Source organism: Doryrhamphus excisus, chromosome 3 (genome assembly GCF_030265055.1).
Source record: "Doryrhamphus excisus isolate RoL2022-K1 chromosome 3, RoL_Dexc_1.0, whole genome shotgun sequence".
Classification (NCBI taxonomy): Eukaryota; Metazoa; Chordata; class Actinopteri; order Syngnathiformes; family Syngnathidae; genus Doryrhamphus; species Doryrhamphus excisus.
The window spans coordinates 2,627,337-2,643,140 of record NC_080468.1 but is presented as its reverse complement, the minus strand read 5'-3'; the positions used below and the strand labels follow the sequence as shown (position 1 = coordinate 2,643,140).

The following is a 15,804-nucleotide window of genomic DNA, read 5'->3' as shown; positions in this document are numbered from 1 at the left end:
GTTGCATGAAGGAGGTTATGCATAAAAGGGAAATTTTAACACGCACAAATGCACGGACAGACACAGTTAGTAGCAAACTGAAAATTGTAAATAGTATATTAATTGAAAAATATATATGTATACTCATTAAAACAACCATTTTTGTTTTGTTTATGTTGTGGCATTGTTTAGACATTTCCAACATTTTTTATATAGCCTAAGAACACAATATTCTGCATGCCTTAGTCAAAATCATAGAAAACCGAGCGGGACAGCTTGTGAATTGGGGTAATGCGGTCCAATATGTGTTGAGGGACCAGTCCATTCAACGCCTAAAAAATAAACAATACAATTTTTAAATCAATTCTAAAACAAACAGGCAACCAGTGCAGGGAGGCTAGAATTGGCGTGATGTGCTTCTTTTTTTTTTAAAACAGCCACACCCCGGGTAAAACATACATGCGAAGGAGCCTTGGCTCGGTGCTAGCGGTACCATTTTGATCCAGTCTCTTTAGTCCATACTTGATGGACTTCCCACTGGTAACCAGACCACTTTTCCCCTGTGCAGGTGGACCTTAACAACAAAATAGTGTCACCCTGCCACAAGGTTTTCCATTATCCTGGCAAAGAACTAACAATACATCTGGTAAAAAAAAAAAAATGCTGGTGCGGGAGCAGAAAATACACTGCATTGTAAATACAACGTGTTCAAACTAGTGCAGAATGTGTACTTGGGCAATCGAGACACTGACAAGATTGGTGTATGTTTATGAAGCAATAGGCTAACGTCACTATTAAGGAACACCGCCCTGTCTACGACTGCCAACCAGTCCAAAGTCAGCTGGGATAGGCTTCAGCTCACGCATGACCCCACAGATTACAGAAAAAGGATGGATGATGAAGGAAATCCTGCTATATAAGTCAACGTGATGCTTATTAGTACAGCCATGATTGCATAGTATTTCCCATCCTTTTCAATTCCCTTCACCCCCTCTCCCCTTTCCTTTCGGTTCTAATAGACAAAGCACAATTACAAATAATAGTTTTCATTGATTGCAAGGGACATCTTCATCTAACGATTGTCTGTTTATTTACATGGTATTAATGTAGAAGTGTGATTTGACTAAATTACCCTGAACTTTGAATGCAAGCCACACAGATAGCATTTTACCTGTGTAAATGTGATAAAGTTCCTGGGATTTGAGTGGAAAAGGGTCTAATGCTGTATGTATATTTGTGTAATACAGCCACTACCAAACTACATAGTGTTATTATTGTATTAATACTGTAATAGTATTTATTACTTATCTGATATTGTTAGTAGAAACTGATCATGATGGCTACACTATGAAGGCAGTCAACTTAGATGCCTGCTCTAAATAACAATAATAACACAATGCCTAATTTGATTTGTTGTCTTAGTTTTTCCAGGTTATACTTCAAGAGTTTCACTACAACCACTCCTTCGCCATCCTTGTTGCGCAACGTCTTGGCCATACTTTTGACCTATCCCGGGTACTGTAGTTGCCGTAGTGCTTTTTATTACTGCAAAATCCTTCCGCTGATAAATGTAGTAAGGGGCTATATGTTCTTATAACTGCGTAGTTATCTGGAGTTGGCACTGCACTTAACGGATGATAATTGTTGCATAATGCAATGTCAAGTTTTAAACACGTGGTAGATGCGATATTGCCGATGAAAGTGAGTATTGAGTTCAACGGCGAAAGTAGTTCGGCCGCATAAAGGCACTTGACGTCGCCATTGCGATCTTTTCAGTCGCATGCCGAAGTTGGATACAGATCATGTCTAACGATTCTGCTGATTACAACAGGTAACCTGCCTAGGGTAGTCTTTGAACAATTTGTGATGTAAATCGTATTTAAAGACTGTTATTTATGTGTGAACTCTAATTATTTGCCAAATGACTACTTAGCAGTTTAGGCCACGGACGCCGCTATCGTGATGGGGTGGCTAACAAGTTAGCTCATATACGGTCGCACGTTCAATTTGACGCAACGTGTTCTGAGTATTAGCTTAATTTCGCTTGGTTGTTAGTGATAATAAATGACTTAATCGCTTAACGTGTGTGGCTACATTATAAATACTGTCCTGTCAAGCAGCATCTCGACCTAATTTTGGAGAATAATTCCTAGTTGACTGCACAGGCCCGACTGGCCGACATATTGGCTGTCGGTGAGCCAGCCTGGGCACCATGTCGAGATACTGCTAACGAGGACTGCTGTGTCTGCATCGCTCATTGCTTACTTTGTCACGAAAAGGGTGTGTGTGTGTGTGTGTGAGAGAGAGAGGGAGAGCTAGAGGCAGGCCTGAAACCTGCGTGGTTACATAAGCGCAATTTTGGGAAAGTAGTGAAGCGAGCCTTGCTCGTGGAATTTGACACGTGCAACCAGAGATTCCGGGTGTCTTTCAGGCCACCCGACCACCGCACAAATGACGCGGCTTTAACTTTGTACTACAATCGTAGTAAACTGCGCCATATTTCAGCAAAATTCTTAAACCACGCTGTTAGACCTTAAATGGTAGAGTTGCCTTTCCACACAGGAACCCAAGTCACCTGAGGACAAAAAAGTGCAGTAGGTCAATTGTATTGGCACATTTTCCTTTGAAATCTCGAGTATTTTGCCCTCCTGTTTAAGTCGTCAACCATAAAGTTGCCAGATAAAAATATAAGACCCTCTTGTAAGTTCGATGGCAAGTGGAAACGGAGAAATTTGACAATTTTCAAATGCAGATGGATACATAAAGTTCAGGATATTGCAGATGGGACAAGCTACTGGGCCTAGCACTAATGCTGCTGTGAGTGGGGGGGGGGGGGGCAAGGATCACACTGATCACACTGATCACCCATCATGTTTAAGCTAATGTGCTGCATCTCATATTGCCTTGTCTCAACAGCGACCATGTGGGGCCAGATGGAATGGAGCCAGATGGTGTCATCGAGGTACTTTGCACCACACAACTAAAACCACTGGAAGGAGCCAGCATGCACTGAAACATTTTTTTTGTGTTTTTTTTTTTTTTTTTTCAGAGCAACTGGAATGAAATTACAGACAACTTCGATGATATGAACCTGAAGGAGTCTCTTCTCAGGGGAATTTATGCATATGGTTTTGAGAAGCCGTCGGCCATTCAACAGAGGGCTATAATCCCTTGCATTAAAGGTACAATGGAAACAATAAATACTTATTGTATATTTGAGTGAAATGATGTTTTACCATCTTTCGGGACTTACTCATTAATGGGGATAACTTTTTCCTAACTGATCGCTCAACATGCAGTTCATTTATTTGCATTTTGGTATGTAATGCCTACCCTTTTTTTTTTTTTATAAAGGATTGGTGTAATTTTTGTCCCTCAGGCTATGATGTCATTGCCCAAGCCCAGTCAGGCACTGGCAAGACGGCCACATTTGCCATCTCTATCTTGCAGCAGCTGGACATAAAGCAGAAGGATACTCAGGCTCTGGTGTTGGCACCCACCAGAGAGCTGGCTCAGCAGGTATGCTGTTCCTGAGGTCATGAATACCTCAGCAAGTGTCTCAGACCTAGGCAGCACATTGAGGACACTATTCACATTCCAAAGGTACCGTTCTTTAAAAGACCTCCTAAATTTTTTTGCAAATGTGAAATTTATCCCCCCAAGGATTGGTGTAGTCTCCGTCCATGGCTGCATTGGTCTAGAAGGTGATCTGGCTTCATTGACTCGTTTTTTTTTTTTTTTTTTCTGTGGGTGATATGATGGCATACCATCTTTCGGGACAGACTCTTGGTGTTGAGAGCTTTTTTTTAAAACTGATCACTCTGCAGTTTGACGTTTGCATGCTTTGTTCACCTGTCAGGGCTACACTGACCTGCTTTTCTCCCGGTTTGTGCTGCGCTCTTCAGATTCAGAAGGTCATTCTGGCTCTGGGTGACTACATGGGGGCAACCTGCCACGCCTGTATCGGAGGCACCAATCTCCGTAGTGAAATACAGAAGCTTCAAGCGGAGGCGCCCCACATAGTTGTGGGGACGCCAGGTCGAGTGTACGACATGCTCAACCGGCGACACCTGTGTGAGTGCCCAACCTTTCCCATGGCATGAATCAATGCTGTGGGGATTCAAATCCACTAAATGACTATTTCCCTACAGCCCCAAAATGGATCAAGATGTTTGTTCTGGATGAAGCCGATGAGATGTTGAGCCGAGGTTTCAAAGATCAGATTTATGAGATCTTCCAGAAACTGAGCACAAACATTCAGGTGAGGAATTGCATATTGACTACCTGCAATAGTTATCCCCTTCCACATTAAAAGAACCCTGCTATAATTGCATGATCCAGAGTTCTGTTTCGTGCGATAATGCTAGCAGGGTATCGACGTGGAAGAAGATGATTGCTCACTGTGCTGGAAATGAGATGCGGTCGAACCTCTTTCTTAATGTTCGGTGGCCGCTTTCTCAAGGCTCAGTGTTACACTTGTCGTTATCACTTATCATTGAAAATATCAGCTCTGAAAAGATGCATAACTTTCACTTTGACACAAATTTAGCTGAAATATCTTACACTAAAAAGCCTTAATTTTCTCAAATTCAATGTGCCTATGTGTGCACAGAGTTCCAAAATCTTGGGTAAGTGCTCCGCTTGTTTGATGGTATGACCATTTCCTGTTTACACAGGGACGTAATAATTGCGCTGTACAGAAATGGAAAATAATAGAGATTACGCCTTATGGTGCAGAAAATGCAGCATTTACATTTAAGCCAGGCTCAGAAATGGTCAGATCTGTCTCCATGATACTAAACAGGATCACTTGTGATCCTTTTCCTCATCTCACACAGACACGGGCGTCATTTACAGTGGGATCTTGAACACAAGACACTTGCTGCATTTGACACTATTAGTTCCTATATAGTTCCTATAGTGCATACTCACCCTATGTGACTTTGCAGCTTAAAGGCTTTATGGTAATTGCCCCAAACCTTTTGGTTTACGCCTGTATTGGTCTCAAAACCACAAATTGAATGTCATACTGTTTTTTTACGATGAGAGAAAAGAGAAAGTGGATGTCCATCATGGCCGCTACGTGCAAACACTTTCACACATCCTGTTATTCCTCACAGTTGGTACTGGAGATGTGATTCAGAACGAGACAGAAGTCAACACTTAACATCTCAGTTGCTAATAATCACATGACCCAGAATCAGAAGTTTGTGGTGAGGTGCGACCCCCCCCCCCCCCCCCCATGATGAAATTAAGTTATGTTGTGACTTATTAAACTATGTTCCAATTGAATGGGATATGGTTTAAATGGAACTGCTTTGACTCTACTTTTATAAAGATATTTGAAACTAACACTTAGAGTTTAAGTGATGTTTGTGCTCAGTTATCATACTGTCAGAATCCCATACTGGCTTGTACCCAAGTGCTAACGTCAATGATTTCCCCAGGTTGTTCTGCTCTCGGCCACCATGCCCACAGATGTGCTGGAGGTGACCAAGAAGTTCATGCGAGACCCCATTCGCATCCTGGTGAAGAAGGAAGAGCTTACCCTTGAGGGTATTAAGCAGTTCTACATTAATGTCGAACGGGAGGTGGGTAGCTTTATTTTATTTTTTTTAAATTGTCATTTGATGGTGGAACATCTCTTCCCTTCAAAGCACCCTGCTCAAACTACAGAAGCCACCAGCCTTCCGGGCTTAGCTGACGTGGGTGTGTAAGCACGGGTACACCAGGGAAGAAGACTAAAGGCACAGTGTCGGAAATGAGACCAGGAGGGACCTCTTTCTTAATGTCCTGTGTCCTTTTTGTCTCAAGAGGCTGTGTTACATTACAAAAAGGAGTTTTAATGTCATTCTTCATGGCAATTGTGGAGTTTGCGTAGTTGACTGACTAGCAAAAGGGGGGCAGGTAGACCCTGCAACATTTTGTTGCCCTCGGAAAAGGTTGGGACACCCCTGGTTTAGAACAGAAATGCTTTGTTTTTGTCACAAACAAGACTGAGGCTGCCTAGATGGGGTCGTGTCCTACAGAATCACTCCCAAGCCATGACTTAAGTCTCTTCACTAGATTTGTCGCCAGTCACTTTCTTAAAAATATCTAGAGGGGTCTGATTACTGGCTAAATATAGGAGGACACTGATCCCTCTTGCCCGGTCTTCTCGGTAGATCTGGTGAATTGTTTGAGAACATATATAAGATCTGAACAAATTTGCTATAATGAATGTATGAAAAAACACTTTTTTTGTTTCTCAGGAGTGGAAGCTGGACACCCTGTGTGACCTCTACGAGACTCTGACCATTACCCAGGCTGTCATCTTTCTCAACACCAGGAGAAAAGTGGACTGGCTAACGGAGAAGATGCACGCGAGAGACTTCACCGTCTCTGCTCTGGTAAGCTCGCCACTCTTATCCGCTTGGCGTTCCATCTGTACATCAGTCTTCTTCTCCTTGCGCCTCCACAGCATGGCGACATGGACCAGAAGGAGCGTGATGTCATTATGAGGGAGTTTAGGTCTGGCTCAAGCCGAGTCTTGATCACTACCGATCTGCTGGTAAGTCGCTAGTCATTTTGCTAATAGTCAAAAGCCCAAAGGTCGACAAAAACTTTTGCTCAAGTCCTGCAATGACTTAGCAGTGTTCTTCTTTTGGGAGATTAGGGCTCGTTCTCCACAATGGTTTCCTCCGCTGTAGGATTCTGTTACTTCTACGCGAGCAACATTACTATCATGCATCTCAAGACTTCAATGTAAAACTTTTTTTTAACTCTCAGGCTCGTGGTATCGATGTGCAGCAAGTGTCTCTGGTCATAAACTATGACCTTCCTACAAACCGTGAGAACTACATTCACAGGTAGGTTTGACCTACTGATGGCGTTCTCCCCACCTCGTGACCCCTAACCCAGATTATTCTCGCTCTCTGCAGAATCGGCCGTGGCGGTCGCTTTGGCAGAAAAGGAGTTGCTATTAACTTCGTCACCGAAGAGGACAAGCGAATCCTGCGCGATATTGAGACGTTTTACAATACTACAGTGGAGGAGATGCCCATGAACGTGGCTGACCTGATTTGAGCCCTGAGATTTGTTTTTTTTCCTTTTTTAAAACGCAGTGATAGCAACTGTACACTTGCATTGTGCTTATTATTCGAGAGAGAGAGAGAGGGGGAAAAAAAAAAAAACACAAATCGATGCTAAACCTTGGATGAGAATATTTAGCGATGTGTTAAAAAGCGAGGTGACTTCTGTGGCGGCGCCTCTTGGACAGTTGTAGACTTCTAACCTCCACAGCTGGCTGGTTGGGGGCTACAAAGCCATGGGGCGTGTAAACCTGGTCCTTTTCAGGTATTTCTTTTCATGTTATATTATAATGCGTATATTCGATGTTCTCCACCATTTAGTAACCTACTTGTGGACTAAAAGGTATAAGTGCTGCATAAAGTCAGCAAATTCTGTTATGCTAACATGTGCGATGTGTTGTGGGTCTGCTTTAGTAGAGGCGCTTGTCATGGTGTATATAGATTTGCTTTTTGTTAAATTTTCTGTATGTTTTATTTAAATGTACTATGTTTTTATCCAACTTTCAAAATTTCTCACCGTTTTGCCATAGATTGCTGATGTTTGGGTTTGTTTTTTTTTTTACTCGTACTATAGTATATATCGCCAGTTTCAACCCACTGTGTACTACTTTTCAGAGCTCCTCCAAAATTGTATGAATGTCTTAATAAACAGAAATTGCTGTTAAGGTCACCACTTTAGTCACACAGACTTGGTACTTTGACCTCATATGCATGTTATTCGTCTTTATAAACACTTGGTTGGCTTTCATATGTTGGTAGATGGAGACAACCTTGAAAATTAATTTTGACGATTACTACTTTAACACACTGTAACCTAAATAATACCATTTCGAGACCATGATGGCCATCAAAAATGTTCAAATCTTTTGAGCAATAAAAGTTGAAAGTTCTGAAGTCAGAATGTTAACACTAGTTTGTATATTAATTAGTTTAGCTCGTTTACTTTATAGATGTGCTATATGAGAATAGACCCTCTGAATACTAAATCATAGTGAACGTTGCCACCTTTTTGGATGTGACTGTAGTAATTAAGATGTCTTATCACTTTGTTAATTACCACCTAGCATGGTGGAGGCGCTATGTAGGATAGCTACGAGCTATGTAATCTGGGGCTATATGCCCCTGGTATGGTCTCCCAAGGCAAACAAATCCTAGGTGACGGGCAAGACTACTACGAGTGAATCAGAAGACCCAAATGAAGAAGCCGCAGACGAGAGCCTGGAGTAGAGCCGCTCCTCCTTCACATCAAGGAGGAGCCAGGAGTGGCTCAGGCATTTAGTCCCATACGCTTTTTTTATGTATTAATTACTATTGATACTTACAAGTATAATAGTAATGTGCAGGGGTGCTGCTTGGAGCCCCTCAGGGCTGACAAGTGGTCCCCTGTGAATTGTTGCCTCGGGCCCCAAAAGACCAGTGGTGTGTCGGTCATGAACGAACAGGTCAAAGGAACTAGTTATTTTTTGTGAACGGAATGAACGAGGTCACTGCCCCTAAAATACCCGTTCAATCAGTTCAGTTGCAAATGCTTTTTTTTTAATTGACTGGAGAGTCAGTTCACCGTTCCTTTTGCAGGGCGGGACTATCTGCGTGCTTGCCTGGCTTATCGTAATGTCGCGCCTCGCTCTGTGGATGGATGGGGTTAGCTGACTGAAAGACCGAGACCGAGAGATTGACCGATACTGTCGGTGACCTTGTTCATTCCGTTCACAAAAAAGAACTATTTCTTGTGACCCGTTCGTTCATGACCGACACACCACTAGTCATCACTTGTTGTTGCACTGTTGAGTCAAAACGAACATGAGTGAACGGACTGACTCGACACGGCTAACCGGATCACAGACTAACGACCAATTGACCGAAATGAACGGATCTTTTTACCGAATGATCTGAAATGAACGGGTTTGCCCACCAATACAAAAGACAATTGAACCGCCTCCGTTCATATGAGTGTACACCCATGACAAACACACATACAGTCATCGAATCAGTGAAGTATTATCAGGAACAACACAGGTTGTTCCTTCTTTTAACCGTTGCATTCGTTTGTATTTGACCAGTAGACTGTAACGTGCTTCTATGCAAGATGTTTGCGCTCATGCTCGGCTGCTACAGAAAAACGAGTGAGCAAATACGGTCCTGGAATCAAGCAAACATACTACAATGCCGAACCTGTGTTAGCCTCTTGCATCAGTAATGCAGTACAGGTTTGAATGAAAAGCGACATTTAACATTATTATTGTGGCTGAAGCTTGCAGCGATGCAGAAGAATCACTTCTGCTTTGTATTGTTCCCTCCGAGCGTCGATTTATTTGATTGGACTAGAGCAGGGGTCAGCAACCTGTGGCTCCAGAGCCGCATGTGGCTCTTCAGCCTTTTTGTTGTGGCTCCCTTTGCAATGCTTGAATATTTTTTAACACCCGAGTGGGGAAAATACACGTCTTTGTAATGAGTTAAAAAAAAAAATCCAATTTTGTGTGTGACCATGAATGCATCCTGACTGATTTCTGGCAGAAACATGAAGGAAAATTAAGATAATTAAAAAAAAAACAGCTGCATGGGAACTTGTTTGCGGCAGAGCATCAGGTAAGTTTACAGTAGTTTACTGCTAGTTTACTAGCAAGAGTACTCTAACTCGTCTTTTGTTATCTGAACTACTTTGATAGCCCCAAATTCCCTCCAACGTTGTTTTAAACGTATGTTTTGCGGCTCCAGGGTATTTTTCTTTAGTGGGCTAGGGGGTAAAATAGCTCTTTTCATAGTAAAGGTTGCCGACCCCTGGACTAGAGTCATCGTCTAAGAATAATACTTATTACAGCTTCACTTGAAATGAAATTATAAGATTTATTTCTCAATTTTGTCATGACTTCAAAACAAGATACCTCACATGAGTCCCGTGTTGATGCGGTCACATTAAGAGGAAGACGCCACACGTGAGGATTTGGTAATGTTGAGTCAGTAAAAAGCGGCCGAACACGGGTAGGTGTTGAAATGTTGGGGTTTACAAAGCAGAAAGATCTTGGTGGCCATGCAGTACAGCCTGCCTAGGATCCCAGACGTCTTCTCCTTCACCTGAGGGTGAGTGGCTGCCTTCCAAAGGTCATGGAGGTCCTCCACGTGGCCGTGGGAGGTCATCATGTGGTTGTAGATACACATGTTCTGGGGTGCTTTGCCCTCCCCTGAGAAGTACATGTGATCTTCCGGTGACACGCCGACAGCCTTGGCGCAGATACCCATAAATACATCGTCTATGTAAAGCGAGGCGTTCAGTGTCAGCGAAACTTGGTAGATCTTGTTGGCGACGTCGCCGGACACAACATAGCCCCCCCCGGCTGTGTAGTCCGGGTAAGACCACCATTGGTACATCTCAAAAGGAACATAGTACTTACTGTCTTTACTGCGGTTAGGCGGGGACCCCCAGTACACCCGCCCCACCCAAAAGTCAGTAACGCCTCGGCGGCTCATATCCTGAAGGTACTCCACCAGGTTGGGCATGTGGATGAAGACGTCGTCGTCGGCGCTCATGAGGAAGCGAGCGTGAGCGCAGCGGTGGTGCATCCAGTGGAACTGCATGATCAGCTTCAGGGTCAGATTGTAGAAGGAGTCTATGAAGTCCTGCTGGATCAAATCGGCATGGCGACGGTCCTCTTGGATGAGACGCTCTTGAATAGCATCCGTGTCCATTGCGGGTACTCCTAAAGCGAACATCACCTTCACCGTCACTCCCAGCGAACGCTGGATGTAGGTCTCATTTCCCCATGTAGACCTGATGGCATCACGCCTGACAATGTTCCAAGGAGACGTTTTGACAAAAACCAGGAGGAGAACATCCTCACCGGCGCATTTTTCCGGGTGATCCAACAGATTGCGGAAGTTGCTGAACCTCTGGGCTTGTTCCCGTGTGATGGTGAGGCTTTTGTTGATGTGGCTGAAGTGGTCGACCAGGAAGCGGAAGGAGTACGACTTAACGTGGTTCACGGCTGTGTTCTCCCAGCAAAGCATGACCACCGACACCACCAGGCAGGCACTAATCAGACGGACGGGCCGGCACCTCCGGTGGAACATACTGGAAACCTGGTTGAAAAGAACGAAGGTTTGGAGCGTTGCTGTTGCACATTCGGTGCGGCTGACACCGATGGGGGTCACTGGGTCTGCTGGGAATCGACCTCCATCACAGTGGAATCACCTGGCATGCCTTCCAAGTCACTTCGATGACAGCCGTTCATCTTCATCTAGCGGAATGAAAGCACTTTTACTGTGGTGATGGACACAAACATAACGATTTCATATTATTACTTTGGTGTGCAAACTATGCATGCAACAGGCTAAGTAAACGGGCGCTGCGGCAGGAAGTAGCCATTGTGGCCGGGGGTCAGGATTTGAATGCAAACGCTAACGCAGCAATTGTCACAACACAAGGTGGGTTGACCATGTGGAAAGCGCTGAGAGGCGCGGAAAACACAAAAGGCTTGTGTTGGAATAGCTGGGTTGCACAATGCAGGATGAGAATAAGCTGCTTCTATAGGGGAGACACTGGGGGGGGTGGTGGTGGTGGGGGGGCTCCCACCGCACCCTAAGAGCTTTTTAATCATCGTCATTGGGTGCATGGTGCACAGATACATGCAACCGATGTCATACTTGGAATGGACCATTCATTCATTCATTCATTTTCTACCGCTTTTTCCTCATGAGGGTCGCGGGGGTGCTGGAGCCTATCCCAGCTGTCTTCGGGCGAGAGGCGGGGTACACCCTGGACTGGTGGCCAGCCAATCACAGTGCACATATAGACAAACAACCATTCACACTCACATTCATACCTATGGACAATTTGGAGTCGCTAATTAACCTAGCATGTTTTTGGAATGTGGGAGGAAACCGGAGTACCCGGAGAAAACCCACGCATGCACGGGGAGAACATGCAAACTCCACACAGAGATGGCCGAGGGTGGAATTGAACGCTGTGAGGCCTGCATGATAACCACTTGAACACCGTTTAGCCCTACAATCACACATTTTGAGGAATATTCTCATAAATTCTGTTAGTGATAGAGCACCATGTTTAGCGCTAACCACTGCTAAACGGCGGTTGAGTGGTTAGCGCGTAGACCTCACAGCTAGGAGATCCGAGTTCAATCCCACCCTCGGCCATCTCTGTGTGGAGTTTGCATGTTCTCCCCGTGCATGCGTGGGTTTTCTCCGGGTACTCCGGTTTCCTCCCACATTCCAAAAACATGCTAGGTTAATTAGCGACTCCAAATTGTCCATAGGTATGAATGTGAGTGTGAATGGTTGTTTGTCTATATGTGCCCTGTGATTGGCTGGCCACCAGTCCAGGGTGTACCCCGCCTCTCGCCCGAAGACAGCTGGGATAGGCTCCAGCACCCCCGCGACCCTCGTGAGGAAAAGCGGTAGAAAAGCAAGCAAGACCAACATATTGTATACCGTTTGGATGCTGGTGACTAACCTGTGAAACTGAAACTGTATTATTTGATGCCACATCTGCGATTGGCTGGCGGACCAGTCCAGGGTGTACCCCACCTCTCGCCTGAAGACAGCTGGGATAGGCTCCAGCATACCCAAGATTTCAAATGGGATGTGGACTTGTATCTGGTGAAAGAGTCAAACAGGGACAAAAAGCATGGATGACTTCTTCTTCGATTTCTATCCTCATTATTATTGTGGAGACATGCTGGAGCCTATCCCAGCTGTCTTTGAGTGAGAGGAGGGGTACACCCTGGACTGGTCGCCAGCCAATCGCAGGGCACATATAGACAAACAGTCACATCCATGCCTCTGGACAATTTGAATGTACGGGGAGAACATGCATGACTCGAATCCCAATAATAAAAATGGGTTTCCTGGTGTTGACCACGGTTTTACTCCAGAAAGTTAAAGTTCATGTTGAAAATGCTAAAGATAAAAATTGTGAATTTATATGACATGTTATGAACATATTATCAAAGTTACTTCCTGTTGACATGGCCATATCCACAGGTGTGCACATGAAAAAAAAAACATATAAAAACAACTGTCAATTTAGTTTTCATGTGATAGTGGAATAAACCCAGACGACCCAGAAAAAAGGCGAAAAGGGAAAAAAAAATGCCAGGTCCCTCACGTCAAAGAGCCGGATCGTTTACGAATGATCCATCCCTACTGCAGGGGTTAATGTTACCTGCATAAATGCCTCAATAGAAATGACAGAAGACTCACCTCCACTACCGACTTGATCTTTTTTCAAAGTTTGCAAGTTTGTTCGTCTTTCTTTTTTGTGACTTGCTGTCCTGCCGGTGTGTTGAGGGACTGAGCTGTCAGTGAAACGTTGCCCCGCCGCGTCTGTCTGTCACAGTGGCCGTGACATGGGGGGGTGGAGGAGGGGGAGGAGTCTGGGTGGAGCTGCTAATTCACTTCTTGATGGAGTACATACAGAAACATGAATGAAAGACAGCATCACGCTAATCCAAGCATTTTACTGTTTTAGTTGTTAATTAATAGCTATCTAATACAGTGTGTTTTTTTTTAGCCACGGCACGTTTTTTCCAATGGAAAAATAAAAAATGTTACAAAATATCACCACGACCTCTCACGTGCACCACTAAGTCTATTGGAGGAACGAGGCAATCAGCTACGTGTTGCCACACGGACCAATATTCCTTTACTCTGCCAGTCTTTACACTACGAACACCCGACAATGATATAATATTTGCAGAAAATTATTAATAAATGTTTTTAAATACATTAATAAATAATTAAATAAATTAATACATATTAATAATTACAATAATAAAAATAAATAATTTTAAAAAAATACATTTTTTTCTCAGAGCACACCTGACGATTTAAGGAGGAATTTTGACTTCTAAAATGTTGATTTCGGGGGACAACGTCCCCCACCACAACCTCAACCCCCTAATTTTACCATTATGCAGGCTGCGCTTCGCCTGCGCTTCGCCTGCGCTTCGCCTGCGCTTCGCCTGCGCTTCGCCTGCGCTTCGCCTGCGCTTCGCCTGCGCTTCGCCTGCGCCCCCAATAGACCATGCAAGTCAGAGCTGGCTAGCTGTCTCCGCACCTTTGGCGGGCTGTTTTGTCACAAAATTGTCACTGCACCAAGTTGAAAATGTGGACTGCCATCTCGTAGCAGTCCAGTCTCTCAAATTACCAAATTGGCTGCGCCACCTTGCGCCGTATACATCTTTGGCCTACTGCCGTGGTCCCTGTCTTACCGTACTAGTCAACTAGTCACTCTGTTATCCTTGATGCCAGACCTTATACAAACTAATATTATATAATATAATAACTAATATTATTAACTAATATGGGCGGCACGGTGGTCTAGGGGTTAGCGCGCAGACCTCACAGCTAGGAGACCAGGGTTCAATCCCACCCTCGGGCATCTCTGTGTGGAGTTTGCATGTTCTCCCCGTGCATGCGTGGGTTTTCTCCGGGTACAAAAACATGCTAGGTTAATTGGCCACTCCAAATTGTCCATAGGTATGAATGTGAGTGTGAATGGTTGTTTGTCTATATGTGCCCTGTGATTGGCTTGCGACCAGTCCGGGGTGTACCCCGCCAGGCTCCAGCACCCCCCGCGACCCTCGTGAGGAAAAGCGGTAGAAAATGAATGAATGAATGAATGAACTAATATACAAGGTGTCTGCAATTTAGGAGTTCAATCCACAACCGTGAACCCGTGTGTGTGGAAAAAAGTGATCACCCGCCTCATTAAAACATAACTGAGATTGCGATGATCAGTCTGGAAAAGGTTATTAAGTGGTTTCTAAAGTTTTAGGACTCCAGCAAACCACAGTGAGAGCCTTTCAACAGTGGTGAACCTTCCCAGGAGATGATACTGTGCCAACTGTAACTCACTCATATGTGGTGGAAGCGATCATGGCATCGGCAGGCTGATGGTCAGGTACCGTGGCCCACTCAGTCATACAAAGAGAGATCCCTGGGAAAAACAAACAAAAGACGTATAAGAACAAATTGGACAGTGGGCACCGAGATGATGTATTTGTTATGCAGAAAATGTGTTATCACTGCATTTTTAGATATGCATGCATCAAAAGCTCTGACATATGAAACAAATCAAAGCTTTATACTGTGTGCTTTGTGTGTCCATAGTTACTGACATGTAGTGGTATATAAGTCAGTTATTAGTTATTGTATACAGAGTAAATGTAGTGTATGTAGTCATTGAATGTGGCTATTCAAGTAGGATTATGTAATCCCTTATTTACAGTGTATTTACTATATTAGATTTCACAATTTTTATTTTTTTTTACAAATAAGCTTTCATCCATACCAGTCCAGGGTGTACCCCGCCTCTCGCCCGAAGACAGCTGGGATAGGCTCCAGCACCCCCGTGAGGAAAAAGCAGTAGAAAATTAATGACATTTTTTTTTTTTACAAATAAGCTTTCATCCATTACCAGTCCAGGGTGTACCCCGCCTCTCGCCCGAAGACAGCTGGGATAGGCTCCAGCACCCCCGTGAGGAAAAAGCGGTAGAAAATGAATGACATTTTTTTTTTTTTACAAATAAGCTTTCATCCATTACCAGTCCAGGGTGTACCCCGCCTCTCGCCCGAAGACAGCTGGGATAGGCTCCAGCACCCCCGTGACCCTCGTGAGGAAAAAGCGGTAGAAAATGAATGACATTTTTTTTTTTTTACAAATAAGCTTTCATCCATTACCAGTCCAGGGTGTACCCCGCCTCTCGCCCGAAGACAGCTGGGTTAGGCTCCAGCATACCTG

At 44.2% G+C, this 15,804-nt stretch overlaps 2 protein-coding genes and 4 non-coding genes across 7 annotated transcripts; 5 read left to right on the top strand and 1 right to left on the bottom strand.

Annotated features, from left to right (window-relative positions):
• The first annotated feature begins 1,665 nt into the window (after nt 1-1,665).
• On the top strand, nt 1,666-7,719 carry eif4a2 (eukaryotic translation initiation factor 4A, isoform 2). Its single transcript, XM_058068168.1, has 11 exons — nt 1,666-1,810; nt 2,896-2,941; nt 3,029-3,161; nt 3,359-3,498; nt 3,885-4,053; nt 4,131-4,240; nt 5,427-5,570; nt 6,231-6,368; nt 6,440-6,529; nt 6,748-6,827; nt 6,900-7,719. The coding sequence occupies exons 1-11, from the start codon at nt 1,782-1,784 to the stop codon at nt 7,042-7,044; spliced, it is 1,224 nt and encodes a 407-aa protein (XP_057924151.1). The 5' UTR covers nt 1,666-1,781; the 3' UTR covers nt 7,045-7,719.
• On the top strand, nt 3,197-3,269 carry LOC131127006 (small nucleolar RNA SNORD2). The gene has a single exon (XR_009129494.1). It is a non-coding gene; the product is annotated as a small nucleolar RNA SNORD2 (small nucleolar RNA).
• Nucleotides 3,728-3,801, top strand: LOC131127004 (small nucleolar RNA SNORD2). The gene has a single exon (XR_009129492.1). It is a non-coding gene; the product is annotated as a small nucleolar RNA SNORD2 (small nucleolar RNA).
• Nucleotides 4,278-4,457, top strand: LOC131127002 (small nucleolar RNA SNORA81). Its single transcript, XR_009129490.1, has one exon. It is a non-coding gene; the product is annotated as a small nucleolar RNA SNORA81 (small nucleolar RNA).
• On the top strand, nt 5,622-5,809 carry LOC131127003 (small nucleolar RNA SNORA81). Its single transcript, XR_009129491.1, has one exon. It is a non-coding gene; the product is annotated as a small nucleolar RNA SNORA81 (small nucleolar RNA).
• A 2,195-nt stretch (nt 7,720-9,914) lies between the features above and the next one.
• On the bottom strand, nt 9,915-13,427 carry LOC131126032 (lactosylceramide 1,3-N-acetyl-beta-D-glucosaminyltransferase A-like). Of its 2 annotated transcripts, XM_058068169.1 has the most exons (3): nt 13,263-13,427; nt 12,514-12,656; nt 9,915-11,281 (listed from the first exon to the last, which is right to left on the bottom strand). In XM_058068169.1, exon 3 carries the CDS (start codon nt 11,112-11,114, stop codon nt 10,005-10,007), a length of 1,110 nt encoding a protein of 369 aa, XP_057924152.1. In that variant the 5' UTR covers nt 11,115-11,281; nt 12,514-12,656; nt 13,263-13,427; the 3' UTR covers nt 9,915-10,004. The 2 variants fall into 2 exon arrangements, with proteins under 2 accessions (XP_057924152.1, XP_057924153.1); XM_058068170.1 differs by lacking the exon at nt 12,514-12,656.
• Nucleotides 13,428-15,804: the final 2,377 nt, after the last annotated feature.

Excerpts from the sequence above, each read along its gene's own strand:
- eif4a2 (XM_058068168.1), top strand. The coding sequence starts at position 1,782 with ATGTCTAACGATTCTGCTGATTACAACAG. Across the intron at positions 2,942-3,028 it reads AGCCAGATGGTGTCATCGAG|AGCAACTGGAATGAAATTAC; the intron begins GTACTTTGCACC and ends TTTTTTTTTCAG. Across the intron at positions 5,571-6,230 it reads ACATTAATGTCGAACGGGAG|GAGTGGAAGCTGGACACCCT; the intron begins GTGGGTAGCTTT and ends TTTGTTTCTCAG.
- LOC131126032 (XM_058068169.1), bottom strand. The coding sequence starts at position 11,114 with ATGTTCCACCGGAGGTGCCGGCCCGTCCGTCTGATTAGTGCCTGCCTG.